The sequence below is a fragment of the Pseudomyrmex gracilis genome, unplaced genomic scaffold, assembly GCF_002006095.1.
Source record: "Pseudomyrmex gracilis isolate BER0280 unplaced genomic scaffold, ASM200609v1 scaffold_175, whole genome shotgun sequence".
Classification (NCBI taxonomy): Eukaryota; Metazoa; Arthropoda; class Insecta; order Hymenoptera; family Formicidae; genus Pseudomyrmex; species Pseudomyrmex gracilis.
The window spans coordinates 143,178-161,601 of record NW_018020759.1 but is presented as its reverse complement, the minus strand read 5'-3'; the positions used below and the strand labels follow the sequence as shown (position 1 = coordinate 161,601).

The 18,424-nt window shown below is 35.7% G+C and overlaps 2 protein-coding genes across 17 annotated transcripts in view; one reads left to right on the top strand and one right to left on the bottom strand.

The window, feature by feature from the left end:
* The window catches only part of LOC109857841, a 6,584-nt gene extending 1,067 nt beyond the window's left edge, over nt 1-5,517 (top strand). Inside the window, exons 2-5 of one of the 2 annotated variants that reach the window (XM_020434565.1) lie at nt 623-1,384; nt 1,497-1,637; nt 1,748-2,742; nt 2,881-5,517. In XM_020434565.1, the coding sequence (XP_020290154.1) occupies nt 1,045-1,384; nt 1,497-1,637; nt 1,748-2,742; nt 2,881-4,536 (3,132 nt within the window). In that variant the 5' untranslated portion in view covers nt 623-1,044 and the 3' untranslated portion in view covers nt 4,537-5,517. Of the gene's footprint in view, nt 1-370; nt 1,385-1,496; nt 1,638-1,747; nt 2,743-2,880 lie in introns of those variants that run through there. The other variant, XM_020434566.1, reaches the window with a different exon arrangement.
* A 155-nt stretch (nt 5,518-5,672) lies between these two features.
* Nucleotides 5,673-18,424, bottom strand: part of LOC109857847 (alaserpin-like) — a 26,507-nt gene continuing 13,755 nt past the window's right edge. For 3 of the 15 annotated variants that reach the window (XM_020434592.1, XM_020434577.1, XM_020434587.1), the window contains exon 8: nt 6,527-6,772. In XM_020434592.1, the coding sequence (XP_020290181.1) occupies nt 6,603-6,772 (170 nt within the window). In that variant the 3' untranslated portion in view covers nt 6,527-6,602. Of the gene's footprint in view, nt 5,913-6,526; nt 6,773-7,536; nt 7,856-8,631; nt 8,790-9,187; nt 9,788-10,538; nt 10,706-11,314; nt 11,589-12,382; nt 12,565-12,705; nt 13,510-13,732; nt 14,539-15,483; nt 15,619-16,109; nt 16,510-17,625; nt 17,899-18,424 lie in introns of those variants that run through there. The other 12 variants (XM_020434579.1, XM_020434578.1, XM_020434586.1 and 9 more) reach the window with 12 other exon arrangements.

Below are 18,424 nucleotides of genomic sequence, written 5' to 3'. Positions count from 1 at the left end.
AGATATACAAATATATATATATATATATATGTATATTAATTGTACAATCTCAATTCTTAGAATAATAATAATAATATAATTAATAATTGTGCGAGTTAATGCAGAAAGAGCAAAGTACGTAAAAACAACGCGACGCCAAAATGAAACAAAGCTGTTTTCTCTCAGATGATCTCGTTCGGAACTCAAGTTTGGAAAATGCATAATGCCACCTGTCGTGTGCAACCACCTGTTGCGGCAAGTCTGAACGTGTCGCGTTTCATCATGTCGCGCGCTCAATCGTGCGCCAAAACCACAAATGCGCGCGCGCGCTCTTCTCAACAAGACGCACTTTGCTCTCGCTTCCGTTCGCCGTGGGATCTCGCTCGCTCACTCTCGCTCACTTTCACAAGCGTCATCGGCATCCCGCGTTAAAACGCGCCGTGCTTACTCTCGCCGTCACCCCGAGCCAATGCGAGTGACCGCGAATGAACCCAAGCCTTCGATAAGAAAACAAACCGCTCTCTCTAGAACGCGAGAATTTCAAAGCTCGTGTCTTGCTTAACAGATCACCATCATCGATCTCAGAAGAATCTAAAAGCATTCGTTTCATTTCTTTTGATTCTAACGCAAAATATTTTCACAGAAACGAACACCACGTCGTCGGATCCGAAGTGGCTCCGAACCTGCCGCGGCGCATCTCCTCCCACCAGTCGACCCCCGCGTACTGGTCACAGTCCCTTTAAAATTTGAATCAGTGTCGGTTAACGAGCACCAGCCAGCGCCTTATCGCGCGGTACTACAGCAGCGGTACGATAATGTGTGTCCGTCGTAATTTCGCCTAAATTTATTTGGGGTACTGCAACAAGCGATCCGTGAACGGAGTTGTTGACGAAAAACCAATCGGTTTGAAGGAAGTGAGTCTGATCAGTCTGAAAAATGATGTAATTAGAAGAAGAAGAGAAAGAGAGAAAGAAGAAAAAGAGAAAAGAACTACGCTGTGTTGATCCTCGTGTAATCCGGCGATCTCGTACGACCATCCGCGAGCACGTGAACGTAGACGCGACTATGTCGGACACATCGGACAGCAGCAAGTACAAGTGGACGCCCGAGAGCACCGCGTTGCTGGTCTCGGTGTGGTCGGACCGGCAGGTGCAGAAGCAACTGGAATTCGCTCCGCGGCCTCAGGTGATCTGGGAGAATATCGCGCGATACATGAAGAAGAAGGGTTACAACGTAGCGGGCAAACAGTGTCGTTCGCGCATGAAGCAAGTTCTGGTTTGTTATCGCGAGGCCAAACGAGCGGGCACTCGCGCCGGTGTCGAGCAATACTACGAGACCATCGACCGTGTGTTGAGAAACAAACGTATGGACCAGGTCGACGTCAACGTCGGTATAGACACCGTAGGTGAGTACGAGAATTGATTGACGAGACCCCAATCCCCCCCAAACGATCTGATCGCGGTGTTCAAAAGAAATCCCGTTTGATATCTCGCGTATATATAATTTGTCATATTTAGATTCGACTGCGAATTACGTGAAGTCACCGCCGAAGGATGTGAAAACCAACAAGAATCTGCAGATGAGAATCAAAGATCAAGAACCTGTGCAATCTCTGTATCGAACGGAAGCTCTGTCACCCACATGGATTCCGGGAGGATGTAAGTCACTCTCTCTCTGGTCTTTGACACAGAGAGAATCATCTTGGGGTTTTTGAACTGTCACTTTTAAACTTCACAATGTTTATCTTTTCCTTTCCCCCCCCCCGTAGGTGAAAACGAATATCCGGATTCGCCCGAATCGAATGAGACCATAGTACCGAAGTCCTACAGGGTTCTCTCTCCCACGAGAGACGTTGCTATAAACACCGGCGAGCGTTTCGTTCAGATCGGCAATCGAGCGGTGCAGACGAATCCGATTGGATCCGCGAGGGAGGATCCGATACCGGACGGTTATCGACAAAATCTACTTGGGCCTTATACGTACGGCGAGATTCCTTATCAGAACGCGGTGCAAAATGTGCAGAATCAAATTATTCAGGAGAACATGCAGCAGTATCAGAACATTCAGCGAAATCTCGCGTGGAATCAATTGCCGCAGCAGAACGTGCTGGCGAACGATCAACAACAATTCGCTCTTCAACGAAATGTGCACAATCTGAATCAGCAACGCTTGCTCAACGAAGCGATGCGAAGCAACGCGATGCCGGGTCTCAATGTGGAAAACATCATTCGCCAGCAGAATCAGCTGCAGCAAAGCGCGCCGTACGCGGAGAATCGGGCTGTGCCGCAAGAACCTTTGCGCAAAGTCGCTTACGGACAGAATTTGGCGTACAAACAGTATCAGGATAATATTGCTCGCTTGTCCGAACTGGTGAACATGGCTAAACAAAACGGATCGCCGGATTATTCGCCGGATGTGTCGCAGAATTTGAACGACGCTTTTTGCCAGTCGAAAAACGACGAATCGAAAGCGCACAAATTAAACGAGACGTACAATCATCATGTTGATTTCGATAATCTCTTACTGACGACCAACGCGGCCGACGCGACCGTCGTTACGAACAATGCAACTTGCAACGACGACAGTATGTTGTTGGAATTTTTGCTGGATTCGCCTCCGGAATCCGAGAACGGTGCGAAGTCGCGGGACAGCGCCGTGAATACGGACAACGTACCGAACGCGCCATTTAGAAAAAAGAAGGCGCAAAAAATAGAACAGCTCGTGCTCAGCGCCATCAATTCTCAAAACGAAGTTGTCAACAAAGTACGTTCAATAATTGGTTTTTGGAAGTTTTTATTACTTTTTTCTTTTCATTCTCTTCTCAAAGTTTCTTAAGTGTAAGTTTCTATAGTGTAATTTATTTAAACAATCTATCTGCAGATTTATATATTTGTTTTTCAGATCTTAGCTGCGCAGAACGACATGGTGACGCGATTTCTCGACGTAGACAGAGATCGTCAGAACAGGCTCGAGAATCGATTGGATCACTTGCTGAACGTTGTACACGCCACGGTGTTAAACAAGAACGAAAACTCGTCACCGTCATCATCCTCACCGCCTTTACCAGAAACCGCAATCACTTCTTTACTTCCACCACCGAAACCCGGAATGATTCCGCCCAAGTTGGACTTGGTCCCGCCGAAGCCTTGTCGCGTGCCATGTACAATACCGAACTCGAACGTCGAGTTGATCAATCAGAATCCCACTCAGACCAGACCAGGCGTCGTGTCGCCGATCGTCGCCAGTCCGGCAAGCAAAAAACTCGGCACAATATGGTCGAAACTGGGTCCCGTGTCCACGTCGCCTTTTGTAAAGGCCCAGCAACGTCTTGGCTTTCAACCTGTCTTCAATAACGACGCGCGCACTCAGTCCTCGGCGGAGAGACGCATAGCTCGGGAAGTTGACAAACAATACGTGGACGCGCGAGTCTTGATCTGCGAGACGGCCAAGTTGTTGGAGATGGAGCGGGAGCTCGAGGAGAGAATAGAGAACGCGCGGCTTGAAGTGAATATCGGTCAGGCGTTGACGGCGCGAAGAAAACTGTTCACGCAACGGGAACCGACTCCCATGATGATACTCACCGCAGCGTTTCTGGACGGCGAGTCCCGCTCTTACGATCAGGATTCGCCTTATCACGGCACTTGGGAGTCGCGAAAGAAAATTCTGAAGTACGGGCCGAAGGATAATATTCTAGCCGGACAGGGCGAGAGTTACGAGCGTATGTGTCAGCTGAACGCGACGGCTCGACGTGCTCTGGGCGAACCGTGCGATTCGTCGACTCCGGCCAAACTACCTGGCAGCGACGAAGTCGACAACAAAGTGCCGAAGCGTACTATTCAACAACTGGCCCAAGTTGTAATGAACAGCGAGAGATGGCGGAATCCCACATTTTTGGAAAATCAACAGCACAACCGATTGACTCGTCGCGCAGCTTCGGCAAATCAAGATGAAGTCGAATACAATGTGACTTTTAGCGCCCCGAAGATAAACGCGCCTCCGTCGTCGGATCAACCGTTGGAGAATGATCTGCGCGGTCAGTCCAAGTTCCCGATGGGTTTTACCACTGCTATGTTATCATCGAACGAGCTCAAATCATCCGCGACCTTACCGAGACAAACAACAACAGGCAGAAATTGGCCGAAATCTGTCGAATTTCTCGAAGACGTTCCGAAAACAACCGATCGCAAGAATAATGTTCGTTTTATGGACGAGGCGCTGGCCGAATTACAACGAATGCATCTTGAACGACAGGCCGTCGTGGAGAGCGCCGTCGAGATACCTGAGATATTACTGCCTTTCTTGAACGCCGGTAACGGTCCCATAAACGTGCAGAATCGCAATTTAATTGAGCGTTACGTGAACGACTTGGTATCGAAGAAATCGATAAAAGAAAAGGAGAACACGGATTCGGAAAACGATGACGAATATCTCGACACTACCGCAACTATGCAGACCTGCGTGGCGCGCAAAGGCTCACTGACGTCGAACGGCACGTCGGAAACCGCTCAGTCGTCAAAAGTCGGAAAATCGTCGGTTAATCACTGCAGAATAAGTTAATTGCAGAGATTGACGATTATCTCATACGTAGGTTTTTTTTTTTTAACTCTTGCGCGATTGCGTCTTCCTGATAGATAAGTGCTCAATTATAAGCGGTTTCTTATTTTTGTTACTTCACGACACAATAAATTTGTGTCCTCGTTTAATTGTTATTATATCAGCAAATATCTCAAACGGTCGTTCTAGAGAGTAGCTCATCCTTCAGCGGATGAAACTTGAAGTTAGTTGATACGATCTAACGTTTACGACAGAAACAAGATAGTTTCTCTGTTTTGTGTAGATCTTGCAAACAATTGCACAATTATGCGTTGGCAACTGTCAAATCCGTAAAATTTGTATTAAAAAAAAAAAAAATAACATTGGTTTTGTTTTAGGAAAAAAAAAACTGTATATACGATAACAAAAATAATGACGATCAAATTGAGTTAAAATATATACAAACATTTGGGAGAATATACAGCCAGATTTTGTGTGTAAATTTACACACACATTACACTAAAAATAATTCGAATCATGTAAACACGCAAATTGATTTACAAATGGTGTATCAAGTTAATTAAGCCATTAATTTTTTCGCTTTATTTGCGATATATATATATAGTATATATATATTGTTTACGTGCTATCATGTGCATTATATGACATGTATATTATAATGTGCGTACTTACGTGCAAATTTATTTCAATTAAGTAATTTTAATTAAGTATCGCGCAAGAGAGAAAGGAGAAATACTTGTTAATTATATCCTTAAGAAATATGATATACTTACGGAAGCAATCTCGTATTTTTATACAATGACCAATAAGATTTATATGTACAAATTATGTTGTGTTCTGTTCCACACGCAATATTTGTTATATAAAAAAAAAAAAAACAAATGTTCTAACATGGGCTTCCGCTATTGTGGTTACATTATATTGAATTTTATTTGTATAACCAACAAGTGCCTTGTTGCTAATAAAGAATTTGATTTATACGAACTCGCTAATTCTTTATAATCAACGTCTGCGACGTTACTAAATTTAAAAACGTATTTTAAACTCAGTAACAACTAAGTTGTTTTTTTTCGAGATTACATCATTTGTTATTTCCAAAACATAACACATTAATTTATAAACGAAGGAAATTTGCAAAGTGTGTTCTGCACTTCTATTTATTCAGTATACAATTTATATGTGCGTGTGTGCAAAATTTTGCACAATCAATTATTACACAGTTGGTTCAAGAATCTGTCCAACAAATAAACTTATTATGTGATTATTTGTAGCCCCGTTGTCGCGATGTGACTTAACGATAGAATAGATGAACGGACGATCCATTCTAAATTCCGGCGGAGGAAGAAAGTCGAATGATGCAGCAAATCCCACCCCAAGAACTGAAAAGCCAAAGTTATTTGTATTGTAAAATATTTTTTTTTTTTCTTATATGTTACACAACACACACAAAGCTTTAAGATCACAAGCAAAACATCTATTGCTGTTGCAGTAATACAAGTGGTCGAAAGATAAATTATCATCATGCAATATGAAATAATAATTCAATTGAAAATAATTGGCGATCGCTGAAATAATTCAGTATTGTGCTGTTAGTTTGATTCTATGTGATATTGCGCTTTTTTCACACGAATGTATATATGAATGATATAATGCTTTTTTAATATACTGTGCAACATGAAAATTAAAACTACAGACAAATAAACAGACAGTATTAGAAGAGAAGCGGATTGTTCTAAATTCCAAAAAATATCTTGCGTGCAATTACATAAAATTGATCATATGATATTTGCATACATACGTAAATATCGATGATTTATAAGTATAAGTACTACCAAAAAGACGCATTTTTATTATTATCATTCTTTATTAAATTGCATTACATCGTTAAAGCATAAAAAATGTCGAAGTGAAAAACAATTGTTTTTTTCCAAAATTACATCATTTGTTATTTCCAAAACTTAACAAATTAATTTATAAATGAAGGAAATTTGCAAAGTGTTCCGCACTTCTATTTATTCAGTATTTATACAATTATATGTGCGTGTGTGCAAATTTTGCACAATCAATTATTACATAGTTGGTTCAAAAATTTGTCCAACAAATAAAGTTATTATGTGATTATTTGTAGCCTCGTTGTCGCGATGTGACTTAACGATAGAATAGATGAACGGACGATCCACTCTAAATTCCGGCGGAGGAAGACGTTCGATTGTTGCAGACATAACTGCGATCACCACAGCTGGAAAGCAAGTCATTTGCATTGTAAAATATTTTTTTTTTTCTTATATGTTACACAACACACACAAAGCTTTAAGATCACAAGCAAAACATCTATAGCTGTTGCAGTAATACATGTGGTCGAAAGATAAATTATCATCATGCAATATGAAATAATAATCGAATTGAAAATAATTGGCGATCTCTGAAATAATTCGTATATTTGTACTGTTAGTTTGATTCTATGTGGTATTGCGCTTTTTTCACGCGAATGTGTAAATGAATAATATAATGCTTTTTTAACACTAGATATACCAGCTATTTAAATATACCTATTAAAAAATACAAAAAATATATTTGTTACGAATATATATATAGTAACATTAAGTTCATAAAATGTATTCTCTACTTATAGCTACAAAAGTCATAACATCATTTCGGAAAGCAAATGTTACATGCAGTAAAAATTTTGAATTGAAATTGCACGACCAGTTAAAATGACTGGTCTGGTAAATCTAGTGTTAATATACTGGGTAACATGAGAAAATTAAAACTACAGACAAATAAAGAGATAGTATTGAAAGAGAAGCAGATTGTTCTAAATTACAAGAAATATCTTGTGTGCAATTACATAAAATTGATCATATGATATTTGCACACATAAGTAAATATCGATGATAATAAGTATAAGTACTACCAAAAAGACGCATTTTTTTAATTATCATTCTTTATCAAATGCATTACATCGTTAAAGGATAAAAAAATGTCGAAGTGAAAAGCAATTGTTTTTTTTCCAAAATTACATCATTTATTATTTTCAAAACATAACACATTAATTTATAAATGAAAGAAATTTGCAAAGTGTCCCGCACTTCTATTTATTCAGTATACAAAATTTATATGTGCGAGTGTGCAAAATTTTGCTCAATCAATTATTACACAGTTGGTTCAAGAATCTGTCCAACAAATAAACTTATTATGTGATTATTTGTAGCCTCGTTGTCGCGATGTGACTTAACGATAGAATAGATGAACGGACGATCCACTCTAAATTCCGGCGGAGGAAGAAATTCGACTGGTGCAGAAAAAAATGCGATCATCACAGCTGGAAAGCAAGTCATTTGCATTGTAAAATATTTTGTTTTTTTTTCTTATATGTTACACAACACAAGAAGCTTTAAATCACATGCAAAACATCGCTATTGCAGTAATACACGTGGTCGAAAGATAAATTATCATCATGCGATATGAAATAATAATCGAATTGAAAATAATTGGCGATCTCTGAAATAATTCGTATTTGTACTGTTAGTTCGATTCTATGTGGTATTGCGCTTTTTTCACACGAATGTATATATGAATAATATAATGCTTTTTTAATATACTGTGTAACATGAAAATTAAAACTATAGACAAATGAACAGACAGTATTGAAAGAGAAGCGGATTATTCTAAATTACAAGAAATATCTTGTGTGCAATTACATAAAATTGATTATATGATATTTGCATATGTAAATATTGATGATTTATAAGTATAAGTAGTACTACCAAAAAGACACATTTTTATTATCATTCTTTATTAAATGCATTACATGGTTAAAGCATAAAAAAATGTCGAAGTGAAAAGCAATTAGTTGTTAGAACATAAAAGTAATTTATACATATAGATATGAGAGCACTGCATCTCAGAGAATTACATCTCAAAAATTTATATATAATTACATATTTGTATATAATTATATATAATTATAATTGTGGTAAATGTTGTAGTTAAATTTAATAATGTTCCATTTTAATCACGAACAAATGTTTTTCATTCAAATTCCTCGATTGTTTGATTTTATTTTTATTTTGATAATTTTTATATCAGTCGTCGTTCTTTTTCATTTCAATTTTCCGTGATTATTCCGACAAATAAGAGCAAGAATTCATCCTCGTTTGGTTTCGATTTAATGATGCCGTAGAGGAATGGATGATCGACATTAAATTCCGGATCCTCTTTGCCTTCCACGAACGATGTCACTTGTACTTCAAGTTCTGAAACAAAATCATCGATCCGCTCTATTGTTAAAATTCCACTTTTATTTCAATTCTTTGAGACATTCCGCTCCAATAGATACTTTTCCGTGCTCATCTTACCATAAAAAACCGTGATTTTGTTTTAAATACAAACTCAACGTAGAAATTTCTTCTGAAAAAAATTTCGTGTTTCATGCGTGTGTTATTTATAAAAAAAACTTGGACATATATAATATCCAACGAAAGAAAGATGAAAAACTCGGGACTATGTACAACATTAATAAACTATGTGTGTTGAAAACATACACTTAACGTAAACAACCAAAAACAGTAAAACTACGCTTTACTTTTAAACGAAGAAATGTGTCTGTATAGTATTCTGTACCCGAATACTATAATTTAAATTTCATATACACTTATGTATATATATATATATATATTTTCACAATCTTTACAATAATAATTTGAGATAAAACACAGTTCACATTTACATCACATATATAATCTCTATTCTTCTTAACACGTGTCACATATGTTACAAAGCGCTGCTTCGCGTCACGTGCACCATTGGTACGCAAATGTCAATATATATGCGCTTAAAAATAACAAACTATTATTACACGAAACGTAAAGCTAAGATACTATGCAATTATTTTTACATTAAACAAAAAAAAATATTTTGAATATACAAAATTGACAAGAAACAATCACATTTGCGTCGTTTGCGTGAAAATTCATGTCAAACATTTTTATCGTGTATCATTGTTTTCCATATATCATTTGTGCGTAACGTGTACATTGGAAACAATACGAACGCAACTATATATTTTCTCATCTCGCCATTTTTTTTCTCGCGGATTAGTGTACATATTGTCCGGCGAAAACGGAAATTGCATTTAACGAATTTGTCTCGGCGTTTGCGACATATTTAATTATACTAAAGGCAAACGGATGATCGATCGAAAACACATCGACAGGTGGTCGTTTTCGTCCGCCTCGCCTCTTTAAGATGACAACTGAAACAAAGTTTTTGGGAAAGAATCAGTAATATCTAGCTAATAAACCGATCATTTTGTTGTTCTCGGTGCGTATAAGCAAATATTTTAACAAATACTTTCCTAGTGTCTTTTGCACACATACAGCAAATTATGCGAATGATGAGGTCTTAGTGTTAATAAATATCTGAAAATTGTGCAATAATATGAAATTCTTTCTGAGAATATCTATCTAGCGTATCTATTTTGATCTCGACTTGTCGAATTATACGCCGCTTGAGAAACGTAAGACACTGATAGATACATAAGACAAATATTGATTTTCGTTTGAGGGATTTGATTGTCAAATAAATAAAAGACAATATAAGAGACTACAAGAGACGAATAAATAAACTGAAGAGAAAAATACACTCGTTCTAGTGCAACATAACAATAAAACGTTTATTTAATGTTTTTTTTTTTTTTTCAGAAGCTAATCGCAACAATCGAAAACTTAATAATCAAAGGATGATAGTGTCTATTTCAAAAAAAAAAAAAAAACAAAACGTTCACACGAGAGAAATATTTAACACACTTTTTGCAGCCGCGAGAGACTGTGATCACACGATCCTGAATAGAGTGGCGACCTATCTACAGATTTATTAAAGAGATATATTAATTAGATAAATATTAAGTTAATCCCAAAGTCAAGAGAGAGATAAAAAATAAATGTTATATATTATAATCTACGATCTATATCGATTGGAAAATTAAAAAAAAACTGTTCCGCTAATCGTTATTACTATCGTTAATTTGGGCCGACGACATATCCGCTAAATAGCGACAAATTATCAGGAGTTGTCTTGTTTGTTTGGCCTGACTTGATGATATTATAGACAAATGGACGATCAATCTCGAACTCTTCGTCTATCTGGATACTTTTGAGGCTCAAACCTAATCCTGAAACATATTAGGATTCATCCCGTGTGCGATATATCATCGTAAGTTTTTGTTTCATATCATCTATGTAAAGGCGAAAATAAGATGTAAAAATAAATTAATAAAAAAGAGAAGAGACGTCGTCAAAAAAAAAAAGAAAAACAAACAAAAGATAATACACCTCTCCATAAAAAAGATGTAAAAACAAATAGTGTAAAGAAAAAAAGAAAGAAAGAAATATCTTCAGAAACGTTAAAAGGACGTGAAAAAACATATGTGGCCCAAAAGTTACATATCGAGTTTTTATTATCACAAGTTATATCTATATGACCGAGTGAAGAGAGTTTAATGTACAGAAAAATTGTTGTTTGAAGATTTACATACAAAATAAAAGTGTGCAGGTAACGAATGCTCGTTCGATCCATTTTGTTTTGCATTCACATTTTGTACATTATGTATAAAACAATCCAAGAGAAGAGAATAAAACTATGTTAGGTCGTACATATATGTATTTAAAATCCACACATATATATATATATATACACACACACATCTGTACGTATATATAATATAATACACATCAAAATACGTAGTTTTATATATATAACAATGTTTTATAGTAGAATTTTTAAGTATTTTGTAGTTTTTTGATGTTTATTTGTTCGCACAGCATATAAAAATCTTAAATTGCCAATATGACGCGACATGTATGTCTCAGGTATCGAATTTTGCCATGTACTTCGGAATCATTCGAATTTAGGATCGTCAACGATTCCGGCAAATAGCGACACTAAATGGCGACTTCCAAGTTCTTGATTATCAACGCGTTTTGCGACGACATAATAAAACGGACGATTGATTTCGATCTCATCATTCGGGCACAAACACAGCAATACCGATAATCCTGTAAAACAGAAAGTGATTGCTGATGGCAGCGAGAATTCGAATCAACTTTTTAAGCCGCTTGTGCGCGCAATAATTAATTAATCGTTTAATAATTGCCAATATGCAAAATAAATAAATAATAAACACAGATAAAGAGACAAGCGTGAAAACACGAGATACATTTGCTGCGAAATGTAGTTCATCAGTCACGGGGCAAGGAAACGAAACAAAATGAAAATTTTGTTTTATTTCCGAAATCAACAAACTTCAACGTGCCACACAATTTGCAAGACACATGTTCATTGAATGTAAAAAAACAAACACACATGCATAAAATAAAACACTAACGTCATAGAAAATACACAGAATACACACAGACGATACTTACAAAACGCATCTCTTTTTCGTCTCTCACGTCATATTTTATTTTTCTATGAAAGTTTTCTCGCTCACGTTAACGTACCTATTCATAATATTCGTGTGTACACAATTATTGGTAAAAGTGTGTTCGCACGATTTTTTTATTAACTTTTAAATTAACGAATTTGTTTCGAACGCCGTGCTAAATGCTCGAGAGATTTAAAAAATGGCCGGATAAAGATTTAATAAGAATAAACGAAAAAAACGCATCAACTTGAACGACACTTGAAGCGACGAACACTTTTTTTGCTGGCGCGGATATGCACATCAACTTGCAACAAGCACAAAACAAAATTATTGCATTGTAACGCAATAATTTCGGCCTCCTTGACACTTTTCACACTTCCAACTTGTGTCGTACCGATAATGAGAATGATGGAGCGAACGATTCCGATGAGACTCTTGGAATTATATTACAGACACGTCATAAACGAGACCGTAAAACAACGTAACATTGACGGTTTTGAAAAAATGCTCTTCCGTTTTGACGATGCTATAAATGAACGGATAATCGATCGAAAATATTTCTGGCGGCAGAAACGATATTATCTCTTTTTCCAGCACGGCGACAATAGCTGAAACACACAATAAAAAAAACGCACAAGTGAGAAAACTAAAAAAAAAAAAAAAAAAGAGAGAGAGAGAAACACTAACGTCGCAATGGAGAGAGAAAGAAAATTGTGTATCAGATAGAGGAAAGAATAAAAAGTCTCTAATGCGTTGTCAAATTTTTATTTTACTTTGGTGGTCAGACGATCGCCTTTGATTTCAGAGGCGTATATTAGCACAATTGAGAGTTTTCTCTTCTGAGACAAATAATACAAAACTTCTAATTTTCTAACATTACACAATCTACGTTCGACGAATTTTTCAATTACACGCGAGAAGCGTCACGTGAAACATTTAATATATATTTCCTAGTTGTTTCTTTGGTTTGCGTATATATATATATATGGATATATATGTATATATATATATATATATAAATATATAATTTTCTTATACACCTAAGTAACACATCAATAAACAAGCAGCTCGAAAAATCAATGCTAACTCACCAACAACAAAAGTATATAACATTTAATCACATTTCGTAATTAAATAATAAATATATTCATCATTATTTAACAAGATTGCAAAGTAAAAACAACAAAACAAAATAAGAACATTTTTTAACAAACTTTACACACATACACAGATGATTCGTCGATTTGTGCACACTTGAGAATTTTTTAATTTAAATAAAATCGTCTCTCGAGAGTAAAGAGGCGATCCATCCGAGTGTATTTTGTTTTTAACGCGCGTGTGTGCACAAACGGTGTGTATGCGGGCATTATTGTGTGTTTATTATTATTGTGACCGCTAATAAATCGGCACGGTTACCGTCCCGACGAATAACGACACGACGTCGTCGTGGCCGGTCTCCTGATTCCGGAGAACCTTGACAATTTGATAAAAGAACGGACGATCAATCGTCACGATGGTCGGTATCACTAGACAGCGCACTTCGAATCCGACTCCTGGAAACATATCATGGAATTGAACGTGCTAATTCCAACGAAATAAAAAAAAGAAGATCGGTAAAGAATGAGAAATTGGTTCCGCGATTGGTTTCGAGACTGAGCGGAGATCAATAAAATAAAACGGCGGAACGGAAAAAAGAAATAAAGAAAGAGATACATGCATTTCTACTTTGAACTACGAGATGCGATGACGACTAGCCTAGCGTGTGTCTAGCGCGCGTTTTTTTGTCGTAAACTGGAATCAAAATTCGTGAAAAAAAATCACGAAATTGTAAAACCAGAATACAAAAATCCAAATGAAACCATTTTTTTTTTAAGAAGAGAGAAAAAAAAAGAAAATGAACGAACTTTCGACAAAAAAGCAACACACAAAAGCGAACAACAACAGACGGATATTGTTTTTTGCGTTACATTATTTACGAATGATAGATATTGCACTTAAGAACTTCGAATCGAACTGCGAAGAGTTGCGATGCGAGATCCCGTGCGAATGTGTGCGAGCTTATTGTTTTATTAACCACCTCAAAAATCATCACCAAAAAGATCAAAAAACATATCTGTGTGTAATAAAGAAACATACTGGAGAAAAGATTCTCTAGAAAATCAATGGGATTGATGTCAGCGAGTGTGGCAAATTGCAGAGAGAAATATTGTGTGTGTTGTAAAGCAAGTTATTTGACAGGAGAAAACATTTTTAATATGCGGTACACATATGGTGTTCGATTAATAAATCCGAGGCGAATCCGTTTTTTGAACGAAGCAAGTGTTTTTTATTTTCCCAATGTGCTTGATTAAAAATCTTGAATTAAATATTTGTGCTTTTTTTTTTTTTTATTGGTGTGTGCGCGTGCTGTCTATGCTACAAACGACCTCAATTAATATATTAAGAATTTGTTGATGGTGCAACGACGTATCCAACGAAGATCGGCGCTACGTTGTGTTTAATAACATAATAGAACGGTCTGTCCGCTTCGAAAATTAAGGGCAAAGGTCGAAGAGCCGGCATTAACAGCAAGAATGTCATACCTAGAAACAAATCACAAGACCATTGATTTTAACCGAACGTGTCGGCCTACACAGAGAAACTTTGTTAAATACAAAAAAGCGTAATTGACGACGATTCGATTATTAGAACTTTCGTTATAAAGCGACGAAAAAAAGTGGAAGGAGTGAAAATGAAGAAAATAGAAACCGCATGCTGCGATGTTCAGAGACACGCGGAGATCCATACTCGCAACTCTGTCGGAGTTGCGGAGGCGAGTGTGACAATATATACGCGCGATATGTCTTTTTTCTCATTATTCAATTAACTTTTTACCTACCGAAGCAACAAGTGTGCGCGTTCAATTATTTTTGTTATTTAATTTAATTTGATCCTTTTTCACCCACCTTTTTTTTTTAATAGCTTTCTTATACATCGTAGCTCACTGTAAAGGATCCAACTTCGGAGTTGTAACGTGTGTGCGAATTTTTCGAGATTTATATTATACACAAGTAAAACTTCGCGCGAAATTAATCACGCTGGTCTTGTGTGGTGCGGTCTCTTCTTTGAATTCTAATTATTTGATTTAAATATATGTTTATATATGCCATATCGATTAGAAAATCGATATTGTTGATGTGCAAGTTGAAGCTTAAACGTCTCAAAACCATAATATATACGCAATATTACTGTTCAATATTTATTTAACATAATCAAAACGGAACGTCACTATTAAAAAAAACTACATTTTCAATAATGCTGAATATTTCAAAAAAATTCAACAATTAACGACGACATATAAGTAGTTAATACTCCCTTTCAATTTATAACAATTTTTTATCTAAGTAATACACGTGCATGCCTTTAAGAAGTTTATTAAAAATACACAACACATATCAACACGCAACAATTTTATTCTCTCGCAAATTGTTGCGACTAAAGACGGTAGACATAAATTACTCAAAAAAAAAAAAAAAAAAATCTCTAACCTTTTTCAATTATCTAAAATTTTGGTTTCGTGACAAATCCGTCGAAGATCGTAACAGTATTGTGTTTAATGACGTAGTAGAAAGGTCTGTTGGCATTTATCAGGTTTATGACTATTCTCAGCTCACCTCGAGTCGCTAGAAAAAAATGAATATCTTTATTTATATTCATATTTGACCGTATCGATGGCACAACGATCTTCTTTTTGATAATCATGTAATTTTAATCAAAAAATATATAACAAATAAAATCAAAATAACGTGATATATAAAGGATCGACATAAAGAGATGGTCGTGGATAATAATTCAGAAAAATCCAATCAGTTGTATGTACCTGATCATTAAGATATACATTTCGGTCTTTAATCGTAGCTTCAGCTTTCACGAAGAAAAACGATTCAAAACTTAAAGTAAATGAAAAATTGCACGTGCAAACAATATTTTGCAAACTGCAATGACGTAGATTTCAAATTCGTTTCTGTTGAAACGACGATAGATAAAAACAAAAACAATCTTAGCACAGAGATAAGAATAAACTGCTATTGTAAAGATACGTGTAATTAGTGTATCTATACGTAATAAAACTAATTATATGATTGTTACATTCGGATCGCATTGAAACGTAAAATTGATTATCATATCAAATTTATTGAAATAACTTATTTACAGCGTTTGTCACGCAGAATATTTATTATTATTATTATTGTTCGTCAGTGACAAGAAAGTAACGATCAATTTTTACAATTCGTCACATTGCGTTAAAATCTCAAAATTAAATTCGACAAAAATAAAATTAGATTTACACTGATATGAATAAATCAAAAGCGAACTTCGACAAATCTTTTTGTTTTTTTTTTTACTCGATATTTCCTTTTATCAGACAGTCTAGATTTTCGGTTCGATCACGTGGCCGTTGAACAAAGCCACATTTGACGACAAGGCGTATTTTATGTGATAATAGAACGGTTGGTTTATGCGAAACACTGGCGGTTGATATAGCGGCAAACTAGCGGGAACAATTTGTATACCTGCAAATATAATATATATAGATTGTTAGCTAGTTTGCGATTGTGTCTGGCTAACTTTTGAGAAATTATTCTATCGAAATCTCTCTCTTCGCGAGATAACATACATTTTTTGTTCGCGTTTCGTTTCCTCCACCGAACAGTGTGTGATAGTATGTGAAGTTTTGATACGAGACAATCTCACACAAGAAAAATAATTAGCATATCGCAATCTTTTAGACCTTTTCAATTTATTTGTAGGCAATATAAAATACGGTAATATGATCGAGTGATATGAAAACATGATCCAGTGACATAAACATGATCTTTATAAAGTTTAATACAGGCAAAAAGTTTTAACGGATTTAATATTATTATTCTAGGATGTGTGTTTATGCGACGAATAAATATAGCGAGCGAACTCCTTTCTTGATAATAAACATAATAATAAAACGAACAATTTGCGTCGAAGATAAAACGATTCCTTGATTTCGAATGTGAATAGATTTTGCTCTCGTGAATTACTTCTCGAAGCAAAATAGAAGAAAATATATCGTTATTCTGACATTTGACGCTTCCGCGGTGTGTGTTGCATTAATATATCCGAAGATGGTTTTTGAGTTTGTACCGCGTCAGTGTCATATTTTATACAGACGTTTTAGTTTCCAAAACGTCTGTATAAAAAATTGGCAAGTCCAAAAACCATCTCCTCTAATCGTTATTATTTGCTTACTAGGATTCTTCATTTTCAAACATAGGTTTCATCTGTATTATGTTATAAATAATATATGGTTTGTTGTTCGTTTATGGATTGCTGTGTCAAATAATATGATAGCAAAATAAAAAAACACAAAATACACGTGAGATATTTAACGATTATATTATATACAAAGAATTTGAGATTTAAAGTCACATTGTTGTAATGAGATCAAAATGTATCAATAAAATGTATCAATAAAATGTATCAATAAAAATATATATGTATATTTATGTATATATATATACACATTATATATACATATATATATACCTATACACAATAAACTGTATTAAATTTCAGCTTAAATTAAATAAAACAAATTAACACAAAGACAATTTTTGACATGTTATAGAATGTCTTATTTGTATATATTCTTATGATTGTCGCGTTTATATTATTTTCATCGCTAATTAAATATTATACACGAAATGCGCCCCGAAAACTAAAAAAGTTTTAGTTATGCGAGAGGTTTTTTTTTTTTTTGTCATACATGTGTGTAAAAATTAACTAATTCACTTCTGGAATGTTCACGTAACCCTCGAACAAGGATGTTTTCTTGTTAAGACGAATGTAATAACGAAACGGTTGATTTATTTTGAACTCTGGTGTCGATGGAGCTTTCCAATGTGCACTAAGTGGCACGAATGAAAGAGCTGCGAACAAAATATCAGTAATCAGATGTCGCATTAATAACTCGATGTACTCAATCCTCCTATCTTGACATTTGCACGAATGTATGTTTTGTATGCCAAATGTGTGCGAAATCATTCTCTCTCTCTCTCTCTCTCTCTCTCTCTCTCTCTCTCTCTCTCTCTCTCTCTCTCTCTCTCTCTCTCTCTCTNTCTCTCTCTCTCTCTCTCTCTCTCTCTCTCTCTCTCTCTCTCTCTCTCTCTCTCTCTCTCTCTGCGAGAACGTATTTTTCTTCTCTAATTTTTGTCTCATCATTCTTATACACTCGCTACTTTGAGTTGCGTTTCAAGTTTCTGAGAAATACTTTGCTTTGTTCAATATTCCATCATTGGAATGGAAGACAGATCGTTCAGTGATAACCACATTACCATTGAGATAGGAGCTTGCAAGACAACCGATTGTTTGTGGAATGTGGAAGAGAGAAATTACGGTCAAGTGCGATCGCGCGTGATGAAAATATTATTGAGCGAAGAGAAGAAAAGTGTGAAC